The sequence below is a fragment of the Zingiber officinale genome, chromosome 3B (assembly GCF_018446385.1).
Source record: "Zingiber officinale cultivar Zhangliang chromosome 3B, Zo_v1.1, whole genome shotgun sequence".
In the NCBI taxonomy this organism is placed as follows: Eukaryota; Viridiplantae; Streptophyta; class Magnoliopsida; order Zingiberales; family Zingiberaceae; genus Zingiber; species Zingiber officinale.
This window is the reverse complement of record NC_055991.1, coordinates 110,938,646-110,961,046: the sequence shown is the minus strand read 5'-3', so window position 1 is coordinate 110,961,046 and position 22,401 is coordinate 110,938,646. Positions and strand designations below refer to the sequence as shown.

General features: G+C 39.5%; 1 protein-coding gene and 1 non-coding gene across 2 annotated transcripts; both read left to right on the top strand.

Annotated features, from left to right (window-relative positions):
- Window positions 1–14,493: 14,493 nt before the first annotated feature.
- LOC121968838 lies at window positions 14,494–14,599 on the top strand. The gene has a single exon (XR_006108369.1). It is a non-coding gene; the product is annotated as a small nucleolar RNA R71 (small nucleolar RNA).
- A 4,538-nt stretch (window positions 14,600–19,137) lies between these two features.
- On the top strand, window positions 19,138–20,409 carry LOC122055115. Its single transcript, XM_042616502.1, has 3 exons — window positions 19,138–19,411; window positions 19,933–20,018; window positions 20,098–20,409. The coding sequence occupies exons 1-3, from the start codon at window positions 19,138–19,140 to the stop codon at window positions 20,407–20,409; spliced, it is 672 nt and encodes a 223-aa protein (XP_042472436.1).
- The last annotated feature ends 1,992 nt before the right edge of the window (window positions 20,410–22,401 follow it).

Genomic DNA, 22,401 nt, shown 5'->3' with positions numbered 1-22,401 from the left:
AAGAAAGGAATAAGACACCTACGATGAAATCGGAAGAGAGGAAAGGCTCAAGAAACCTACATCTGTTGTCAACGCATGCTCTCGGCTCCCGTCGATCTAGGGCACGGGTCCGCAAGGTAGAGGGTGAAGGCTAGAGTTCGGATCTCCCTTCAACTCCACCGAGAGCTTGCCCGTGCAGAGGCGATGACTCGGAAGGAAATGTGACCTCCAAGCTAGATCGATCGATGGAGGAGATGGGGTGCTCAGCCGCCGGCAATCAGCTCCCTGGCGTCGTCGGCGTCAGAGAAGAGATGGGGATTGGGCAGAGGGAAGAGGAGATCGGGGAAAGAAGGATCGGCATTTTGGGGAGAAGGGAAATAAGGAAAAGAAAATAAAACATTTCCTCACTTAAATGGATATCCTAAACAGGCTTAATCCAAACCCGTCAATTCGTCCCCTCAAATTCCGTCGTACGAGCTCCGAAAAATTCTCTAAAAATTTCAGAAAAATCCAATAAGATTTTCGTCCAATAATATTTATTATTTAATTTTTTGGTATCTTACAATAAAGAAGTTAGACCCATACCTAGAAAAAGAAATGTAAAAATAAAACTGAAAAATCAAACTTTGAGGACTTAAGGTTTGAAAATCAAGTCTTATGATCAAGACTTAAAAAATTGGAGAAGACCCTAAATAAAATAACAAATAATGTCAAAGGGTCTAAGAAGCAAAGTTTAGGGTTAGGAAGACAAAAGTCATTTATGGAAAAGAAGGGTTTGGGATACAAACCTAAGTCCTAAGATAATGTGTTGATCCTTATACCATAGAGTTCCACATAGCTATGGAACTAACCCTAGGTCTAGGAGTCAAGCCAAAGTTAGAAGAAAAATTATCCCTAGAGTTAATCTTGAGGAGACTGGTATAACTAAAGCTTATAAGAAGTCTGTTACGTCACTACAAGTGCACGATTACGTCGTCAGTAATATAAAAGATTATCGATCCCACAGGGACTGTTGATTAAGCACTAGTTAACTTCACGCGGCAAATTATCTAGATAAACATAAGATTGGTTAGAAAAGAGAGAGTGAAGAAAAGAGGGAATGTAAAGGGTAGAGAAAGAGGGAAAATTGGATTTGGGGATGGATAGATATTAGGATTTTGGTTTCGTTGTGATGCTAGTTAATGTCCCTATGCATTGTTCATCTCCTTAACTCTATGCTTACACTCGTGTAGGAGTTCTAACTAGAGTTCGGTACAATCCCACAAAGACTGCACCGAAGAGTTTACCCAAGTTCTATCGACATTAAGTAGAAGAGGTAATTTAGGATTCGATTATAGGGAACATCCTTCTATCACAAGGGCTCACGGTCCACATTCCTAGATTACTCAAATCACTTTCTAATGGTAGATTAATGCAATTAAGTAGAAGAGGTAATTTAGGAAATCTGATTATAGGGAACATCCTTCTCACACAAGGGCCCATGGTGCACGTTCCTAGATTACACAAGTCACTTCCTAACATTAATTTGGGAGAATCCTCTAAACTCTAATTAATCATCCTAACAAGAATTGATCCCCATTTCAAGAAACTGTCATAGAAAGTAAGAGATACCTTCTGTCACAAGGTCCCATGATCTTACATTCCAAGGCTCTTCCTCTATATGGTGATCTAACCCTACATCTACATGGATTTACCTCACACACATTTTGTCAAATGCATATAAGGTACAACACATATAGATGATGATTTAAACACTTCATTGCATAGGAAAATATTCAAATACATAGTTCATACATTCACAATCACATCACAGCTACTTCCTACATCTTAGATCTAGAGATCTACTTCATAGCAAAGGATTTACAAATAAGAGACAAGAAATTAAACATTCCACACTCCAAACTAAGAGATAGAGAAGAGAGGAATGCTTATATATGTGTCGTCGGTCTTCTTACTATAGGACCGTTGCGGTCGGCTTAAAGAGGGGGTTGAATAGCCCTGTAAAAATAAAACACAACCCTTCCCGACTTTTCAAACTGACACTTGCATATAAAATAGAAAAGCAATAAATCAAAACAGAAAAAAATGAGGCATCGGATATTTACTTGGTTACAACCGGGGAGGTTGTTAATCCAAGAAAAATGATCGCACTACTATCTCCTTCAGGCGGAGAAGCCTCTTTTACAACAATGTAGGCACAGAAAGAAAGAAGCTAATCTAAACAGTGGAAGCGCACAAGCGTTGTTACAATTTCTGAATTGATAATAAGCTTCTGGACCAAGACTATATTTATAACTTTGGTCGGGACGCCCCGAAATGGTTCCGAGCACCCTGGGGGGATAAAACTTTATCCCCCAACGTTCAGATCGTGTTTGACACGATCTGGTCAACAAACTGAGTTCGGGCGCCCGGAGCCATTCTGGGCGCCCCGGGCTGTTCTAGGCGCCCGGAATGGTTCCGGGCACCCCGAAGCCTAAAGTCAACTAGTGTTGACTTTTTCATCCGAGGACCACTGCTCCGGTTCAGTTCGCCTTGGTCCAGGTCTTCTACTCCGAATCCGCTCGCTTGGGTGATCTCTGTCATCCGGAAAAGGGCTCACCCGAACCCAACTTCCGGTTTTCTCGAGCGGGCTTCCCTCCGGCTTCTCGTCCCTCGGAATCGCTGCGTGTTTCCTTCTCGTCCGCCGGCGTACTCATCCGCAGTCTTCATCCCTCGGACGCGCCGCGTGCCGTCCTTCTCGCTAGCTGCATCTCTTACTCCTCGAGCAGTCTTCCGCTCTGGCTTTCGTCCCTCAGAACCCCCGCACGCTTCCTTCTCATCCGCCGATGTACTCTGTTGATGCTGCTCGTCCCTCGGATGCACCTCGTGTCGTCCTTCTCGCTAGCTACATCTTCCACTCGACTATCTGTGCTCCTAAGCTCCTGCACACTTAGACACAAGGTTAGAAACACACAGGACCTAACTTAACTTGTTGATCACACCAAAACAACATTGGGGTTCCAACAATCTCTCCCTTTTTAGTGTGATCAACCCAAGTTAAGCTAGGGTTAAAATAGACATAAAATAAATTAACTGATTTTATAGTTAAGTGAACAAAAAAATAAAATTATAATACCTCTCCCTAGACTTATACTAATCATTCTCCCTCTTTGATCACAAAAAAATGGGGTTTAAAAAAATCTAAGGGTTAAAGACTTAGAGAATTTTGAGATCCTTAAAACAATCTCAAAAAAAATTTAAGTAAAATTTTAAGAAAATTTTCTAAGTGAAATTACAAGAAAATTCTAAAAAACTTAAGCAGAAATTTTCAATTGCAGAACAGCTTTTAGGCAAAAAAAAATCTTCTAAAAATTTTCCTAAGTATGAATTTAAGTCTTTGCAAAAATTATTTAAAAAAAAATCCTAACTTAAGATTTTTCTAAGTAAAATTTTTTAAGTAAAAATTTCACGTAAAAGTATTTTTCTAAGCATAAAAATATTTTGAAAAAAAATGTTTGAAAAAACTTTTAAAGACATTAATTAATTCTATTTTAATGCTTTGACAGAAAGTTAATTAAACATTTATTTCAATATTTTAGCTTACAGGTCGTGGCGAGGCACTAGGTCTTCTTGATTATTGGAGCAACAATCACTTCCGTAGACAAAGCCTCATAGAGAAATTCGTTGTTTAATTTTCTCACTGAAAGCGCTAATTTTTATTAATATTTAAACTAAGCAATATTTAGGAACCCAATAAAGGTTCCAACCTACTGGATTGATTAAAAATTTCTTAGGGGTATATTTTTTAGAGATATTCCTAATTCTTTGAGCAGTTTTGAGAAGGTAAATATAAGTCGAAAGGGACAAAAGAGATATTCCTATTCCTACCCAGGTCGATATAATTCTTCAAACGCTACCCAAAAGTTTTGAGCAGTTCCGCCTGAACTATAACATGAACAAAAGAGAGTATACGTTGGCGGAACTTCTGACAGAACTACAGGCAACAGAAGGAATATTTCGTCACAGTTCTCAGATTCACTATGCTGAAAATGGTTCTACTTCTAAGTCGAAAGGCAAGAAGAAGAAGAAACAAGTCTTTTCAGCAAAGAAGGTGAATAAACCTCAGAGTACAGGACAGAAAGCTGGAATGAAGAAGCCGAAGGGCAAGTGCTTCATCTGCAAGCAGTCTGGACATTGGAAAGCGGACTGTCCTCGTAGGAACCAAAACAATAAAGGTATATCTCATACTCTAGTAGTTGAAACATGTTTAGCGGTGTTATCTACCAGCACCTGGTGTGTAGATACGGGAGCCACTGATCATGTCTGCAATTCTTTGCAGGGTTCCAGGAAACCCGGCGACTATTTGATGGAGAGATAACTGTCTACATGGGCAATGCTACTAAGGTGGCGGCTGTTACAGTGGGAGACGTCTACTTATCTTTTGATAGGAATAGAAATTTGATTTTAAGAAATTGTCTTTATGTACCCAGTTTTAGAAAGAATTTAATTTCAGTTTCTAAACTGTATATGGATGGATATTCAGTTTCCTTTAGTAACAATGTCGTTATAAAGAGAAATAAGGTGATTATCTGTTCTGGTGCATTGGTTGGCAATTTATACACTTTAAATCCAATTTCTCCCACAAAGCAAAATATGGAAATTAATAACACATCTTCTAACTCTAATAAGAGAAAAGAACCTTCGGAAATGAACCAAACATATCTTTGGCATCTAAGGCTTGGACATATTAACTTAAGTAGGATTCAAAGGCTTGTAGCCAATGGACTATTGGGTTCATTAGAGTTGGAAAATTTTCCAACATGTGAATCCTGCTTGGAAGGTAAAATGACCAAGAGACCTTTCAAAGCCAAGGGGTATAAAGCCAAAGATACGTTAGAATTGGTCCATTCTGATTTATGTGGTCCTATGTCTATCCAGACAAGAGGTGGTTATGAATACTTCGTCTCCTTTATAGACGATTATTCAAGATACGGATACATTTACTTGATGCGCCGCAAGTCTGAATGCTTTGACAAATTCAAAGAATATAGGGCTGATGTGGAGAAACGTCTTGGTAAAAGTATCAAGACACTACGGTCTGACCGTGGTGGCGAATACCTCTTTGGAGAGTTTAGGAATTACTTATCAGAAGTCGGGATTCAATCCCAATTGTCTGCACCTGGTACACCCCCAGCAGAATGGTATGGCAGAACGAAGGAATAGGACTCTTATGGAAATGGTTAGATCAATGATGAGTTATTCAGAATTACCGAATTCGTTTTGGGGATATGCTTTAGAAACAGTAGTGTACATTCTGAATATGGTACCTTCTAAAATAGTTCCTTCTACTCCCATGGAATTATGGAATGACGTAAGCCTAGTCTGAATCATATCCGGATATGGGGTAGTCCAACACATGTGTTGAAGGGAGATACTGACAAGTTGGAATCACGTACAGAAGTTTGTCTGTTTGTTGGATATCCTAAGGGAACGAAAGGTGGTTTGTTTTATAATCTTAAAAATCAGAAGATCATTGTTAGCACTAATGCTCATTTTTTAGAAGAAGATTATGTAATGAACCATAAGCCCATGAGTGAAATAGTTCTAGAAGAAATTAGAGAGGACACGTCTACTTCAGTACCAACAGTACAAGATGAAGTACCACAAGATACTGCAACACGTGTTGCACATGATACACAACCACAGACGATGCCTCATCGTAGTGGGAGGGTTGTAAGGCAACCTGAGAGATTCATGTTTTTGGGAGAGTCTTCGGACTTGATCCCGGGTAAACATGAACTTGATCCCCGGACATATGATGAAGCACTCCAAGATATAGATGCAGTATCTTGGCAAAAGGCAATAAATTCTGAAATAAAGTCTATGTACTCTAATAAGGTCTGGGAGCTTGTAGAATCACCTGATGGTGTAAAAGCCGTTGGATGCAAGTGGATCTACAAAAGGAAAAAAGGGACAGATGGGAAGGTAGAAACCTTCAAAGCAAGGCTTGTTGCGAAAGGGTATACTCAGAAAGAGAGAATCGACTATGAGGAGACTTTTTCGCTGGTAGTCATGCTTAAGTCTATCCGGATACTCTTATCCATTGCTGCTCATATGGATTATGAGATTTGGCAAATGGATGTCAAGACAGCTTTCCTTAACGGAAGTCTTGAAGAAAACATCCATATGAAGCAACCAGAAGGGTTCATTGAAAAAGGCAAAGAGCATCTAGTGTGCAAGCTTAATCGGTCCATTTACGGATTGAAGCAAGCTTCAAGATCTTGGAACATCCGGTTTAATGAAGTAATCTATTCATATGGATTTATTCAGTGTCCGGATGAGTCTTGTGTATACAAGAAGTGTAACGGAAACGTGGTGGTATTTCTTGTACTATACGTAGATGATATTTTGTTAATTGACAACAATGTAAAGGTATTATCGGACGTAAGGGTATGGTTGTCCAAACAATTTGATATGAAGGACTTAGGAGAATGTGCACACATTCTTGGGATCAAAGTTATAAGGGATCGCAAGAAAAGAATGTTGTGTCTATCCCAAGCTTCATATATAGATACAGTCCTTGCTCGTTTTAGCATGCAGAACTCCAAGAAAGGTTTCTTACCTTTTAGGCATGGAGTAGCCTTATCTAAAGAGATGTCTCCGAAGACATCAAAGGAGATTGAGGACATTAAGACAGTTCCTTATGCTTCAGCTGTAGGAAGTCTTATGTATGCAATGCTGTGTACGAGACCTGATATCTGTTTTGTCGTGGGCATGGTCAGAAGATATCAGAATAACCCTGGACAAGGACATTGGACTACGGTAAAGCATATATTGAAGTATCTGAGAAGGACTAGAAATTATATGCTAGTTTACCAAGCAGACGAGTTGCTCCCTGTGGGTTACACAGATTCGGACTTTCAATCAGATAGGGACAATAGTAAGTCAACATCAGGCTATGTGTTTACTCTAGGAGGTGGAGCCATTGCATGGAGGAGTATTAAGCAGAAATGTGTCTCGGACTCAACCATGGAAGGTGAGTATGTGGCAGCCTCTGAGGCAGCAAAAGAAGCTGTATGGCTCAGGAACTTTCTAATGGACTTAGATGTGATTCCTGGTTTGCCCAAGATCATCACAATTTATTGTGATAATAGCGGTGCAGTTGCAAACTCAAAGGAACCACGAGCTCATAAGGCAAGTAAACATATTGAGCCAAGTACCACCTGATACGAGACATCGTCAAGCGAGGAGAAGTTGTCGTCGCCAAGATTGCATCAGAAGATAACCTAGCAGATCCTTTCACAAAGGCCCTTCCGTCAAAAGCTTTTGATCGGCATGTGGAGGGGATGGGAATCATATGTAAGGCAACAGATATGGCAGCTTAGTCTTTTAGTATAAGTGGTAGATTGTTGGAGTGTATACTAAAAGCGTAGCTTTTGTAAACATTTATTTGTTAAAATAAAATAATCACATTGGTCAATATCTGTATTTATTTATTAAATGTAATTGTTCAATTAATTTATATAGTAGACAACATGGAGTGTGGTGTCACACTCAGAAGATCATGTTGTCGGTTCTCTATAAATTATAAACAGTTGCTCACGACTAAGATAGAAAGGAACAAACTATCAGTATAGTCATAGTGTAATTAAGTATTAGTTTATCTTGACTAATAAATTACACTAATACACTTTAAGTGTATTGAGTAGGATCATTTAGGTATGTTCTTTTTGTACTGACTTAGTAAAAGAACTAAACCTTAGTTATTATTGAAGTGTGTGCTCTTAATCCTAATATAATAACAAGCACATATATTTAATATTTATTTCTTTGATTTATCAAAGGGTGAGGTTTAGCTCGATAAATCAATATGCCCGATAAGTTGGGAAATAATATTACTTATAGTGTGTGTTATTGATTATAAAAGGAATATGTGTCCTAGTTATCTAGGTTGAGAATGTCCCCAAGAGGAGCTCATAAGGATTGTCATGTTAAACCCTGCAGGTGGACATAGTCCGACATGACAATGAAGTTGAGTGGTACTACTCTTGGTGCTAGATATTAATTAAGTGAGTTGTCAGTAACTTGCTTAATTAGTGGACATTCGTAATCTTAAACACAGGGAGACTAACACACTCATGATAAGAAGGAGCCCATAATGTAATTTGGGATTGGTGCGGTAGTGCGATAATAACTATCTAGTGGAATGAGTTATTATCGATGAACTTGAGTTGTGTGTTCGGGGCGAACACGAGATACTCAAGCTCATCGGAAGGCCAAAACCAATTTCTCCTCTAGGTCCCTGTCGTAGCCTCATTATAGCCTTAAGTCCATCCAAATGTAAGGCTCTTCTTGGTGTCCAAGAAGGGGGTCGGACCATTGCTTGGTGACCAAGCAATGGCCGGCCACATCCTCTTGAAAGGGGCCGGCCCTATAGCTTGGTGACCAAGCTTGTAGGGGCCAGCCATAATAATTCAAAAAGGGAGGGTTGTTTTGAATTTTTTAAAATCTTCTCTTTGTAGAAAACTATAAGTTTTAAAAGAGAGATTTTAATTTTTAAAACTTTCCTTATTTGAATTAGGTCACATGTTTAAATAGAGAGTTTAAAAGATTTTAAAACTTTCCTTTTTTAACCATCCTTAGAGTTTAAGGAAAAAAAAAAGAAGGAAAAGAAGTTTTAAAATTTAAATTTTCTATCACCATGTTAAAAAAGGAAATTTTATAAGAGAGATTTTAAATTTTAAAACATGATTTTAATTTTTAGAAACTTTCCTTTTTTAACTTATACTTTAGGAAAGAGAGCTTGTAAATTTTATAAGAGGATTTCTTCTTGTAAAATTTTTAAAAATTATTTTTCCTTTCCTTTTAATTGTGGTCGGCCACCTTGCTTGGTGCCCAAGCAAGGGCCGACCAATAGGATTAAACCAAATTCAATCCTAAACCAAATAGGATTGATCATAACCATTGATTGATGTTTGATTCAATCAAGAGGAAAGAAAAGGAAAAAGGGAAAACTCTTGGATGATTTTATTTTTTGTAAAAGGTTTTTCCTTATTTGCCTTGGACAAGTAATATAAAAGAAGGGGTGAGGGGGCTTCATGAGACACAACTCTTATTCTTTTGCTTGGGTGATCTCTTGGTGGTCGGCCCTCTCCCTTCTTCCTCTCCCTTTGCTCTCTTCTCCTTGGTGGTGGTGGTGGCCGGATTTTAGAAGAAGAAGGAGGAAGCTTTTAGGTGGTGTTCATCTTGGAGGATCGTCGCCCACACGACGTCCAAGGCAAGGCGAGGAATACGACAGAAGATCTTGAGGTCATTAGCTTACAAGGAGAAGGTATAACTAGTATTTTTCTTCCGCATCATACTAGTTATTTTTCTTTGTATGAATTCTAAATACAAGAGGCAATTAGATCTAGTTTATCGAATTTATTTTTCGATTTTGTATTTTCTTCTTTTTCGAATTTGTGATTCGATTGTTCTTTTTGGTTAACCTAAAGTTATTTAAGGAAATAAATATTAGCTTTCCTTAAAAGACTTTGCCTAGGCGGTGGTGGTTGCTCCCATATCCAAGAAGGCCATGTGCCTCGCCATGCAGTCCTGGAAGCCAATTTTAGAAATTAATATTTATGGAATTAATAATTTAGGTAGATTTGAATCAATAGTGTTAAGTTTCGCTTGCGATTCAAATCTAAACCATTAAGAACAGATAAGTTAAATTTGGAATCAATGATGTTAAGTTCCGTCTGCGATTCCTGATTTAATTTCTAAAAACACAATAGGTTATTTAAGGAAAGGTTCGATACTTGTACAAAAATTTTTGTACAGTGGAACCGGTATGTTTTCCTAGGATTAACCAACACGTTGCGACTGGCTAAAAGGTGCGGTTGAATAGCCCTGTAAAAATAAAACACAACCATTCCCGACTTTTCAAACAGACACTTACATATAAAATAGAAAAGCAATAAATCAAAACAGAAAAAAATAAGACACAAGATGTTTACTTGGTTACAACCGGGGAGGTTGTTAATCCAAGAAAAATGATCGCACTACTATCTCCTTCAAGCGAAGAAGCCTCTTTTACAGCAATGTAGGCACAGAAAGAAAGAAGCTAATCTAAACAGTGGAAGCGCACAAGCGTTGTTACAATTTCTGAACTGATGATAAGCTTCTGGACCAAGGCTATATTTATAGCCTTGGTCGGGGCGCTTCGGAATGGTTCCGAGCGCCCTGGGGGATAAAACTTTATCCCCCAACATTCAGATCGCGTTTGACACGATCTGGTCAACAAACTTGGTCCGAGCGCCCGGAGCCATTCCGTGCGCCTCGGGCTGTTCCGAGCGCCCCGGAGCCTAAAGTCAACCAGTGTTGATTTTTTCATCCGGGGACCAATGCTCCGGTTTAGTTCGCCTCAGTCCGGGTCTTCTACTCCAGATCCTCTCACTTGGGTGATCTCTGCCATCCGAAAAAGAGCTCACCCGAACCCAACTTCCGGTCTTCTCGAGCGGGCTTCCCTCCGGCTTCTCGTCCCTCGGAATCGGCGCGTGTTTCCTTCTCATCTGCCGACGTACTCATCCGCAATCTTCGTCCCTCGGACGCACCGCGTGCCGTCCTTCTCGCTAGCTGCGTCTCTTGCTCCTCGAGCAGTCATCCGCTTCGGCTTTCATCCCTCGGAACCCCCACACGCTTCCTTCTTGTCCGCCGGTGTACTCTTCCGCAGCACCTCATCCCTCGGACACACCTCGTGTTGTCCTTCTCGCTAGCTGCATCTTCCACTCGATTACTTGTGCCCCTAAGCTCCTGCACACTTAGACACAAGGTTAGAAACACAAGGAACCTAACTTAACTTGTTGATCACACCAAAACAACCTTGGGGTTCCAACAATTACTTGCAACCCTTGCTCCGGAGGTGGACGGATCGGCAAAGATGAAAGATCTAAGGTTCCCCCATGAGGAAAACCCTTCCCCAAGCAATGGGGAAGTGCCCCAAGCCAAAGATGAGTGAAAAGGGGAGAAAATCCCCTTTTATAGAGCAGGGCATGGGAACCACACGGCTCGTGACACGGTCGTGTGGCACACACAGCCCCAGCCACTCTACCCTCGGCTAAGGTCACACGGTCGTGTGGCCTTCACACGGCCATGTAACTCTCTACCTCTGGCTGGCTCACACGGTTGTGTGGGTCACACGGTTATGCCAATCTTTGCCTCTGGAAACCTCACACGATCGTGTGGCACACACGACCTAGGCTTGCCTCTTCTCTGGAAATTTTACATGGCCATGTGGAGAAGTTGCTTGGGTCGTGTAGATCTACACGGCCAGGTTCTGGTCATGCTTTCTGGGATGACACGGTCATGCCAATCCACACAGTCGTGTCATTCTCCTCCTCTGGTAAAGCTACACAGCATATCTGCTCCATACGGCCAAGGTCATTTTCCTCCTTGCTCCTTTGACACGGTCGTGTGATTCACATGGTCAATGTTGTCTTCCTTTGTTTGTTGCCTAAATCAGCCACGAACATTATTTCTTCTCCAAATTCAACTCCTGAAGATAGAAAATACACAAGAGCAGATCTCCGAACAAAGAAAAGTATTTATGCTGAAAGTAAGTCAAAGAGTATGAAAGTGTATAGACAAAGCATGCATAAAATATGTAAATGTGCGTTAAAATATGTTAAATAAGTGTATATAATCTGCGTAGATCACACCCCAAGACTTAAACCTTTGCTTATCCTCAAGTAAAAACTGCATCTAAACTCATGTGGTTAAATAGTGCATCATAATCTTTAGCAAGTCAATCTAATCCTATCAAATGATTTCATTGGTGAGAAAGATACAAAAGTAGTTTGAGTATGATCTAAATAGTAGTCCTCCGTGCTCAGTGTGATGGTGACCTATATTTATCAAGTTTCAATCCCTAAGCCTAGTCAAGTCGTCATAGAACCATATTTCTTATGCTCCCAGCGATAGGCACTTACCTGCCACACGCTTGGTTCATCCTTCTCAATCTACCTAAGGTCTCAAAAGCGTGCTTAATATTAAGAGAAATATAACAGTTATTTCCCCAGTAACCTAACTGGTCTCAAAGGGATAACTTACTAGTTTCCACCCATGATAACTATTTTTTATATCTCTTATTCAATTTTTTTCATCAATTCATTTTTTTAAGTGATTGCAAGATGCAACACTTGTACACAAATGCACATAAATGCAAATGTTGGGATATTTTAATTTTTCCAAATGAACTGACATGATTTGAGTATTATCCAGTAACCAAAATGTAATTTGAGAAATCACCACGAAAACGCTAGTACTAATCAAGTTCTATGAATCATGACTATTTTTAGAGTTTTTTACCATTAAAACTAGGCAAAGTGTATAGAAGTCCTAAAACAATGTCAATACTTAAACTCTTACAGTAAAAACATTGCTCACTTCATGCTATCATAGATAGAAAAAGATAGGTCACTAAACATACTAGCACTATAAGTAACACATAAACCACATAAAATGTAGAATAAACATGCTAGTATTTTGCAATAAGAAACAAACAATCATGATGTGATGAATGATGCAACTAGCAAAAAATTTTATTATGCAACAAGAAATGTGCAAAAACTAAGGAATATGACAAACACTACACTAAACCCAAACATCCCCCCATACTTAAATTTTTCATTATCCCAATAAAAACTAAAAATAATGAGGAGGAGATTAAAGTAAGAGAAGTTACGATGCGTGCCAAATACACATGCATGAACTTCTCCATCATGTAGTTGCCCTCCTCCTAATCTTTGAGTTCTATAAAAGAAGATGGACAACAAAAATTAAGTAGAGGATATGGGTTTATTATAAAGAAAGAAATGAAACTAGAAAGAACTAAAGACATAAATGAAAACAAGGAAAATGAACTTGTTTAAGGTCATTAGCTCGACCGTCTCATTAGATTCATCTAAATCTCGCTCTTGGAGGGGTAAGATATTTCAACACCCTCCTACCAAGGGCTCTTATTATGGAGGGAGCTTTCAATATAGAAGTTAAAAGGTGAAGTATCGCTCTCTCCATCCTCGTCTTCTTTGAAGTTCTTTCAGGTGGTCGAAGACGGTTCAGATTGAGCTTCCAGTATTCGGCCCAAGTGAAATCTACACTCACAAAAGAAATACAAATCTCCCACAAGCATGTTAAATAAGATAGAACCATAACCATATCAAAATAAGCTGAATGAGTAATAAAAATTGAATCACATTCAACAAAGTCAACAATGGGTACCTCTATAATGTTGTCCAAAAGATCACAATAAATACTAACTTTGCTTTGTTGAGAGATACCTGAAATTTCTAAACATCTGGATGTGACTTCCTCTTAATCAAATGATGGTTCTAGCTCTAGCTCAAGTGTCGGTGCTACCAAAGGTAGTGATTCTTGAGACTCTGCTAATTATGCATAAGTCCTTATACATTGATCCATAACATGTTCAATCCTTGCAACTCTTACAACCTCTAAGGGTTGTGTGGACAAAGGAGGTGATCCTTGAGATGTTACTTCCACAACATAGCTCCCTACACTTCCTTCCATATCATTATCATCAACACAAACATCGAAAAATAAACCAATATCAATATCCTCAATAGGAGAATCAATTACAAGAGGATCAATAACTTCACTTGCAGTTTTAAGTTGATCTACCACATCACATTCATCATCTAAAAATTCAATTTCATCATAACACCCTGTAAACCCAGAAGGTAGATTTGAAAACTTGTTATTCACTGCATTATCATCACAATCCTCATCTAAAGAGTCTCATCTTTATATACATCCAGAAATCTGCACTCAACCATATTAGAATCACAGAATTTTTTAAAGTCTTTGTTTTCATTGACCTTCACTAGCCTTTGTGGAAAAGAAACCCTTAGTGAAGGTCTTGGGAAAGATTGAACTTCCTTTTTTCCATATTCTTTTTGAGCTTGCGGAGGAGGTCCAACTTGCTTATCTAGTAATGGTGTGATCAATCGTTGAGGGAAAGGTACTTGTGGCCTTTAGAAACTTCTTGGAGTAATGAAACTGAGTTCTTGAGGTTTTCTATTGTTCTTCTCCTCAATTCTATACAAGTCCTTTTTCAGAAGTTCTTCACGATTCTTGCCACTTCTCAACTTAATATCATTACCATTTTCACTAGATCTTATATGTGTAGGAGGGGGATCATGTTTGAACCATTTTGAAACTATGTTGTCAATCTTTGCCTCCAACTGTTTGGACCTCACATTCTGTGATTGGAGATTTTCAAAACACTTGGATGGTTGAATAACATTTTATTTAACATGCTCTCTAACATATATGGCTTACACTTCCTGAATTTTTTAGGGAGAATCCATCCAACTTTTATCTGACCATTCTTGAAGATTTAATGTCACTTGATCAATTAATGTGTATGCTTCATCTACACTCTTGTTCATAAAAGAACCTCTAGCAGATGAATCTAACAAACACTTATCTGAGAAAGAAATCTCCTTATAGAATATGTGCAGAGTCAGTCATTTTTCCAAGCCATGATTAGGGCATTGTCTTTGTAGACTCTTGAACCTATCCTATGCTTCAAATAATGACTCTCCATCTACATGAGCAAAATTTGTAATGCAATTCCTCATATACACTATTCTGCTTGGAGGGAAAAAATGATTCAAAAATTGTTGTTCCAATTGTTCCCAACTTGTAATGCTTTGAGGACGGAGGGAATATAACCAAGTCCTTACTTTATCCTTGATATTGAAAGGAAATGCTATCAATTGAACTGCATCTGCTGACACTCCTTCACAATTCACCATATCACAAAGCTCTAGAAAAGGCGGGTCGGTGTAATCATCCTTGGATCAAGGATGCCCAGTTTGACTAAGCTTAGGTCAGTCTGAGCTTGAGTTTTGGTTTTTGGCAATATGTGGGAAAAAAGTCAAGTAGGTCAAGACAGGATCGTATATTTGACTAGGAAAGTTCTAACTAAATGTTAGGCAACGGAAAGTCCTAACTAGATGTTAGGTAATGAGAATTCCTAACTGTAGATTAAGCGAGTGATAAGTATACCGAGTGACTAGTTCTAACTAAGATTAGGCAAGGGAAAGCCCTAACTAAAGGTTAGACAATGAAAAGTCCTAACTAGAGGTTAGCAACGGGAAATCCCAACAAAAGGTTAGACAAGTGAGAAGTTTACCAAGTGACTAGTCTTAATGGATGTTAGATAAGGGAAAGTCCAACTAGAAGGTTGGCTAAGGAAAAGTCCAAGTGGGTCAAGGAGGACTGGAGCCTTGGTGAGAAAGTCCAAGTGGGTCAAAAGTTGACTGGACACTTGGTAAAGAAGTCCTGGCAAGTCACGAATGATTGGATGTTTGGCAACGAAAAGTCTCAACAGGTTACGGATAACTGGATGTTGAACAAAAGAAGTCTTGATAGGTTGAGATCAACTGGATACCAAACAAGATGTGGATTCAGCCTTGGAGAAATTAGGGTTAGCAATCGATTAGTGAGCTTCACCAATCGATTGACAAACCCTAAACCTGAACCTTCGGGTTTTGTGCTCCAATCGATTAGCATTACCAATTGATTGGGAGCTCAATTTGAAAAAAAAAATAGAAAGAGTCAAAATTGATTAGGTCAATTGATTTTGACATCCCTAATCGATTAGGGTAATCGATTAGCTAGATTTTTCATGAAGCATAGTAGGCTTCTAAATTTATTAGCCTAATCGATTTAGAGGTGCTAATCAATTAAGGCAATCGATTGACTGATTTTTCACATGAGCACAGAAGGTAGGGGAATCGATTGGGGCAATCAATTTAGGCCTCATCAATCAATTGGAGTCTCTTCACGAGAGACCATAAAGCTTCGGAATCAATTGACTTAATTGATTAGAAGATGTCAATCAATTGGTCAGGCGAAAAAGAGTAGTTTTATATGTTTGAACGGTTGGATCCTATATGGCAATCGATTGGAAGTAAGGTCAATCGATTGGGAGGCATTTTCCAACTCGAAGGCAACCCTAGAAAAGGAGGTTTTGTGAAGTTTCTTCGTAGCCCGTTTTTGAAATTTTGGTGACTGCTACACTTTCTAAGCATCAAGAGAATAATGAAAACAATAAAAGAGCAAGCAAGGAAAAGTTCATTGTTGTAAAGTCATTTTCGATTTCATTTGTAATTTTGTTTGTGTTTCTTGTTATATTCTCTCATTGTATTCTCGTGTTCGGGTTTGTACAAGGCTTCTCCACTCCGAGAAGGAGGTTTTCATAATGAAGCAATGAGAGAGAGTCGAACTCGTGGATTAGTTATCTCAGGGAGATGGATACCAAGTAAATCTAAATGGTAATTATGAAGTTCTTCGCTTTAAATTTTTGCTGCAAATCAAGTTTAAAAAAGCGAAGCAAACTATTCACCCCTCCCTCCTCCTCCTCCTCCTCCTCCTCTAGCTCATACATGTCTTAACAAAGGATACATGCACCTATCTTTTATGTGAGCTCAGATTCTCTGGTCCAAGATTTTCTAGACCAGGGAGGCCCTATAAGCATATTGGTGGAGTGAGTTGAACCCCACCTAATTAACAAGTGGGGTAGAACCCACTCCGTCAATAAATGAGCAGGGGTCCAGAAGTGATCCAGAGATTTTGGACCAAGAAGATCCCTATCCTCTTTATGTACAAAATAATATTTTGAATGTCAACAAGTAATGCTCCACTCCACTTCAAGAAAATGAATATCAAGTAAATCCAAGTTTTAATATTATAAAGTTCTTTGCTTCAAATTTCCACTACAAATTAAATTTAAAAAATTGAAATGAATTGTTCACCCCTTCCCCCCAACTCATATATGTCCGAACAAAGGACACATGTACCTATCTCTTTGTACAAAATAATATTTTGAATGTTAACAAAAAATGCTCCATGCGAATTTGTATCTACAAGTATAATATTAAAATGATTTAAAACTCAAAATAATATCTAATACCATGGTAACACAAAATGAATCAAATATTGACCCCGCTATCTCAATTCTACGAGCCGTGCATTTTCTACTATCAAATAATAATTTTATTTGTTTGACCAAGCTAAATAGCAATTTAATAAAATAAAATACATTCCTCATAACTTTCCACGAAGCATTAATAGGGATGTTACACTTAAGCCAATTGGAGAACTCGTCACCTTAGCACTTTTAAGATATATGATCTCACACTCTATAGAAAAAAATAAATTATAAAAAATATTTCGATATTTATCCTTTCACAACGATGTTTTATATGAGAAAAATTAGACACCGAATATGATATTTTTATTGAGAAGATCAGGCATCCTAAAGAATTGTGCTATGTTTTTTTTTTAATCAGGACACCAATAGCAATTAATTCTAATTAATTAATTATTTTTCGATGTCAACAAATAAGTAATTACATCCCCTTTCCCTTAAATGAGTTAGAAATAGCCAACTGTGACTTTCCTCATGATTCCACCGACCGACGACGCTGTCCCCTTTTTTTCTACAATAATTTTTTTTCGATGAATCATGTATTTTATTATTTGGAGAAAATAAATATGACAGACATTTAATGGGAGAGAACGTTATAGAAAGGTCATTCAACTTAGAAAAATTATCTCGTATGGTCATAAACAAAATAATAGAAAATCTCACATCTATCAATATTCTTCAACTACCAAACAACCAAGAAGAAGAAGAAGAAGAAGAAGAAGAAGAAGAAGAAATCACTACAAGTTCTTAATTTCCCTAGTCTTAATGTGTTCTCCGAATTCATAAATTCAAAAATGATCCCTTTAAAATTCATTTGAAAAAATTTACAAAGAAAACCCTCTCTTTCTTGAATTGATTTCGATCTAGGATTGTAGCAAAGAGAGCATTAGTTGTTAGAGAATGAATAGAAATAATAGAGGTGGATGGAATCGGTCTCCCATTTATATGAGAGTTTAGTTTTACATTGAGAAATAAGTGACTTTAAGGTTGATTAATATTGAATCACAATCGACCTTTTTTTATATTTTTGACGACAATTGTTATCTACTTATAGATAATTACTCATGAAGTAGGAGAAGCTTGCTATTACAAAGAAAGGAACATTGGCCACTCTCTTTTTTTTGTCAAAAAAAAAGGCAAAAATATATGAAAAATTAGGAGGCTCAAGCTTTCCGGGGCAACTACTCATCCTTATCTTCCATTTTCGACTAGTATAATCGGGTGCTTCAATAACCAAACTGAGCCAAGTTAGTCTGGGTTTATTTGTACATGTTGAAGGAAAGTTTTGGCGCAACAGTAAAATTATTGTCATGTGACCAAAAGATCACAGATTCGAATCCTAAAAGCAACCTCTTGCAAAAAGTAGAGTAAGACTCCGTACAATGGATCCTTCCCGAAATCTCGCATGACGGGAACTTCGTGCACCGAATTATCCTTTTTTTTATTTGTATCTGTTGCTTGAATTTCAATGTGTTAGCCAACAACATCCTACATATTAGAGAGCTGTTCTTCATCAATTCCCTTAATGAAGTCTGCCAATATACCATTACTACACTTCAAATATGGCCACAACTCATCATCCACCATGATTTTTATTTTCTTGTCCCAATCCATCACAATTTTATTATTGTTTTTATTATTATTATTATTATATCTATAGATATTCCAATTCGTGGGGGTCCAATACTGCAAACCGCACCTACAAAATTAAGGCTAAAATTAAACAATAGAAGACCTGCGCGCACATATAAAATACAGACTTGTAACCACAATTTCATGGCCTGCACGTTCAACTTTTAATTGCTCCATGATTAATTTGTCTAACACATATATATATACAGATTCTTCCTTCTACTCCTTACATTTCAAAATATTACATTTACCATCACCTCCGTAGAGGTTACACTAGGCTAAAATGTATAATATTTTTATTCTACTGTCAAAAGAAACCCTTTTTAAAAGTGATTTAGTGATGTTTACAGGGATGAAATAAGTATTTTTAGTCTTTAAGAGGAGTATGCCATGAACAACGCCTTCTATGTTAGTTTTAGGGAAATGTATAATATTTTAAACAGCAAGAGGGGGGAAATGAAAATTTTCTCATTTATATATATAAATAAATTCATCTTTGAAGAAATGATGAGATCAAATTGCTCTGTTCCACTGCAATTGCTCCAATAGAAATGGGAATTGACGGGAGGAGGGTTTGGTGTTTCTGGGTGAAGAAGAAGGCGGCGATGCCCAGCATTCGGCTGGGATCGCCGCAACCGAGCTGGGCAACGAAGCCTCCGCCGGCGCAGGCCGACAGCTGGAAAGGTCTGGGTGGTAGGAGGGTGGTCGTGGTGGTGGAGGCGGAGGCGGAGGCGAAGGGCACCCTCCAGTGGGCTCTGTCGCATTCTCTCCAAGACGACGACACCCTCGTCCTCGTCGCCGTCGTCAAGCCGCCGTCGAGAAACAGTACGTCGACTCCTCTGTTTTTCTGTTCTTCTCTATTTATTTCTCCCCCTGTTTCTTCCAGAAGAAAATTTTTCTGTCAATATTTTTTTTTTCAAAAATAATAGTTAATTGCTATTAATATAAATATACACATGCAATCTTTCAAAAAAAAATATATTTATCGTTACAAAATTAATATTTTTAATTATCGTTAATTTGAAAATCTCTTACAAGTATTTATATTACGTTTAAAACAAAGAAAATATTGTAAATTATAATATGTAAAATAATATTTTTGTAAGGATAGATATACACGAAACGAAACATTGTCTTTGCACTTTTAATACCAAATTCAAGTTAAGATTTGTTGGTAGAAAGGGTTTGTTTAATATTCTGTCAAAAAACAAAACAAAAAAATCAGTGCTCACCATAATGAAAAATATTATAGAAGGTTATTTTGATGGCAAAATATAGATTAAACTTTTCTAGTACATTGATTGAAGTATGTGAGACATTTTCCTTGATCACTTGTTTCCTTAAAGTTGATCGTTCCCACCAAAAGAAGAGGAACTCAAGGTACCAAATGCTGTATGCCTTGCAAAGTATATGCCAAACCAGAAGACCAGAGGTACGTAGAACTAATTATCAACTCATTGTTCATCATTTTTGTTCTGAAAGTTATAATAAACTCAACTCGATATCAATAGATCAAAGTGGAGGTACTAGTAGTTGAAGGGAGAGAGCAAGGGCCGGCAATCGTCGAGGCGGCCAGGAAACAAATGGCCTCCCTTCTGGTGCTAGCGCAGAAGAAGAGATCCTTGGCATGGAGTTGTATAGCAGCGTCGTGGAGTAACAGTGGTAGTAGTGATGGTATTATTAGGCCTTCTGGTGGAGATGGATTGGTGGACTACTGCATCCAAAATGCTTCCTGCATGACACTGGCAGTGAGGAGGAAGAGCAAGAGAGGTGGCTACTTGCTCACCACCAAGCACCACAAGGACTTTTGGCTTTTGGCTTGATCATCGCTGCTACTTCACTATTTGTTCTTGTTGTTTTTCTTGAGAACTTTTTCCATTTAGCTTTTGTACATTAGTTCCGATGGGAAAAAGGAAAGGTTTGTATAACTACATGTCTGTAATCGTGTTGTACATGTTGACCTAGGATCCCGTCCGGAAGTTGAGTCAGACGGATCATCGGGAGAGATGGATGAAATGTTGATCGAGTCGCGACGTCCCGGAAGGAGGGTGTGCTGAGATGGCTTCTGTGTTAACCAAGTCTTCAAAAAGTCCTCTGGTCAACGCTATCCTGCAGCCAGCGACCGGGTCCCCCCGGTCCCTGGTACCCCGAGGCTCGAGACAGATACAACGAATATGAGTACAAGACTAATCCATAAAATAATGAAATATGCATAGAATATGAATGGAGAACATACCCCTGGCCCAGGGGGGCGCCCTCGGATGGGAGCCTGCTCGAGTTGTTGTGACCCAGAAGAGTAGATGATGCCCGATCAGGATAAAGGGCTGGATCTGACGAAGCGGAGCCGGATACGTCATGGAGCTGGAAGTCGAGCTGCAGGTCGAGATAAAACACCGGCACGCAGACCGAGAGGTACTAGCGACACGCATACTGGGACGTGAGATCGGCACACAGGCCGGGACACGAGATTAGTATGCAGACCAAGACATGAGATGAACACATAAGTCAAGATATAGCACACAACCAGATCAAAACATATCAAAGACGGAGCACGATCGAATCAAAGCCCAGGGTAGCGAGAGCTAGGAGGCTAGAACACATGGGAATCGGGACACAGTTAGATTGGCTACAACGGTGGCATGAGCCAAATCTGTGCTGGAGGCGGTGGAGCCAAATCGATGTAGGGAACGACTATAACGAACGTAGGGGAAAAGTGACCGTAGCGATGGACCACAGTGCCGGCACCGGCTCGACATCTACAGCTGCAACGGGAAGAAAGGAAGAGGACAATGGGTTGACGGAATGTGGTAGCTGTCGGCCGGGAAGGCTGCGACACATGGAAGTTGCTGCCAGCGAGAAAGGAAGTGGCAGCGGCGTGCATCTAGCGGCGACGTCGCGAGTAGGAGGGAGAGAAGAGCACCAGCGACGAGGGAGGAGAGGAGGCAGAGAGGCCGGTGGCTGGTGGCGATGGTGCAAGGAGAACCGAGGACCGGCGGCTATGCTAGCCACGGGAAGAGAGGAGGAGGCGATCGTCACCGGTGTCGCGAGGAGATGGAAGAGGAGAGGAGGAGGTGTTGTTGCCAGCTGTCGCGAAGGCAGCTCTCCGTTCGTCGCGGCGATGAGGCTGATCCAGTGGTGACCGTGGCGCAACAAAAGGAAGAACATTCCTTTTGCTTGTGTTGTGGTCTAGATACGGGATAGAGAGAGAAAGGAGAAGAGAGGGTGGCTGGTGGCCGGCGGCCGGCGGCCGGCGGCCGGCGAGGAACGGAAGGCTGAGAAGAAGAAGCTGCTGGCGGCCGGGTGAAACGCACGAAGCCCCCTTCATTTGCTGTGAACAATGCCCTAAAAAGAGTTGCTACAGTAAATTGACCAAAATACCCCTCCCTCTTCTCCTTATTTCCTCTCTGCCCATAACCTATATCCACATCACAAGCCTCCCCTTCAAGTCTAGTCGAAGGAGGCTCAAGTCTGACTGACTAGACCAAGTCCAAAATAGAATCGCTACCGAACGTGGAATCAGCTCACTGGCGCTCGCCTTATCATGTCGAACGAGTAGCTGTGACAATGTTGGGCAGGAAATCGAGCGATATCGAGAGGGTGGTCGGGTGATGCTAAGCAGAGCGATCGAGTGATTGCTGAGCGAGAAGTAAAAAACAAGTGTCGACCGAACGACGAATGCGGGGCAAAGCGAAGAGTGAGCGATATCGAGCGGGCAATCGGGCGATGCTAAGCAGAGCGATCGAGATTGTTGAGCGAGAAGTAAAAAACAAGTACCGACCTGGCGATGAATGCAGGGCCCAGTGACTAGTGAGACA

Coding starts and splice junctions, on each gene's coding strand:
- LOC122055115 (XM_042616502.1), top strand. CDS start 19,138: ATGGGAATTGACGGGAGGAGGGTTTGGTGTTTCTGGGTGAAGAAGAAG. Junction 19,412..19,932: donor CAAGCCGCCGTCGAGAAACA/GTACGTCGACTC, acceptor GTTTCCTTAAAG/TTGATCGTTCCCACCAAAAG. Junction 20,019..20,097: donor GCCAAACCAGAAGACCAGAG/GTACGTAGAACT, acceptor CGATATCAATAG/ATCAAAGTGGAGGTACTAGT.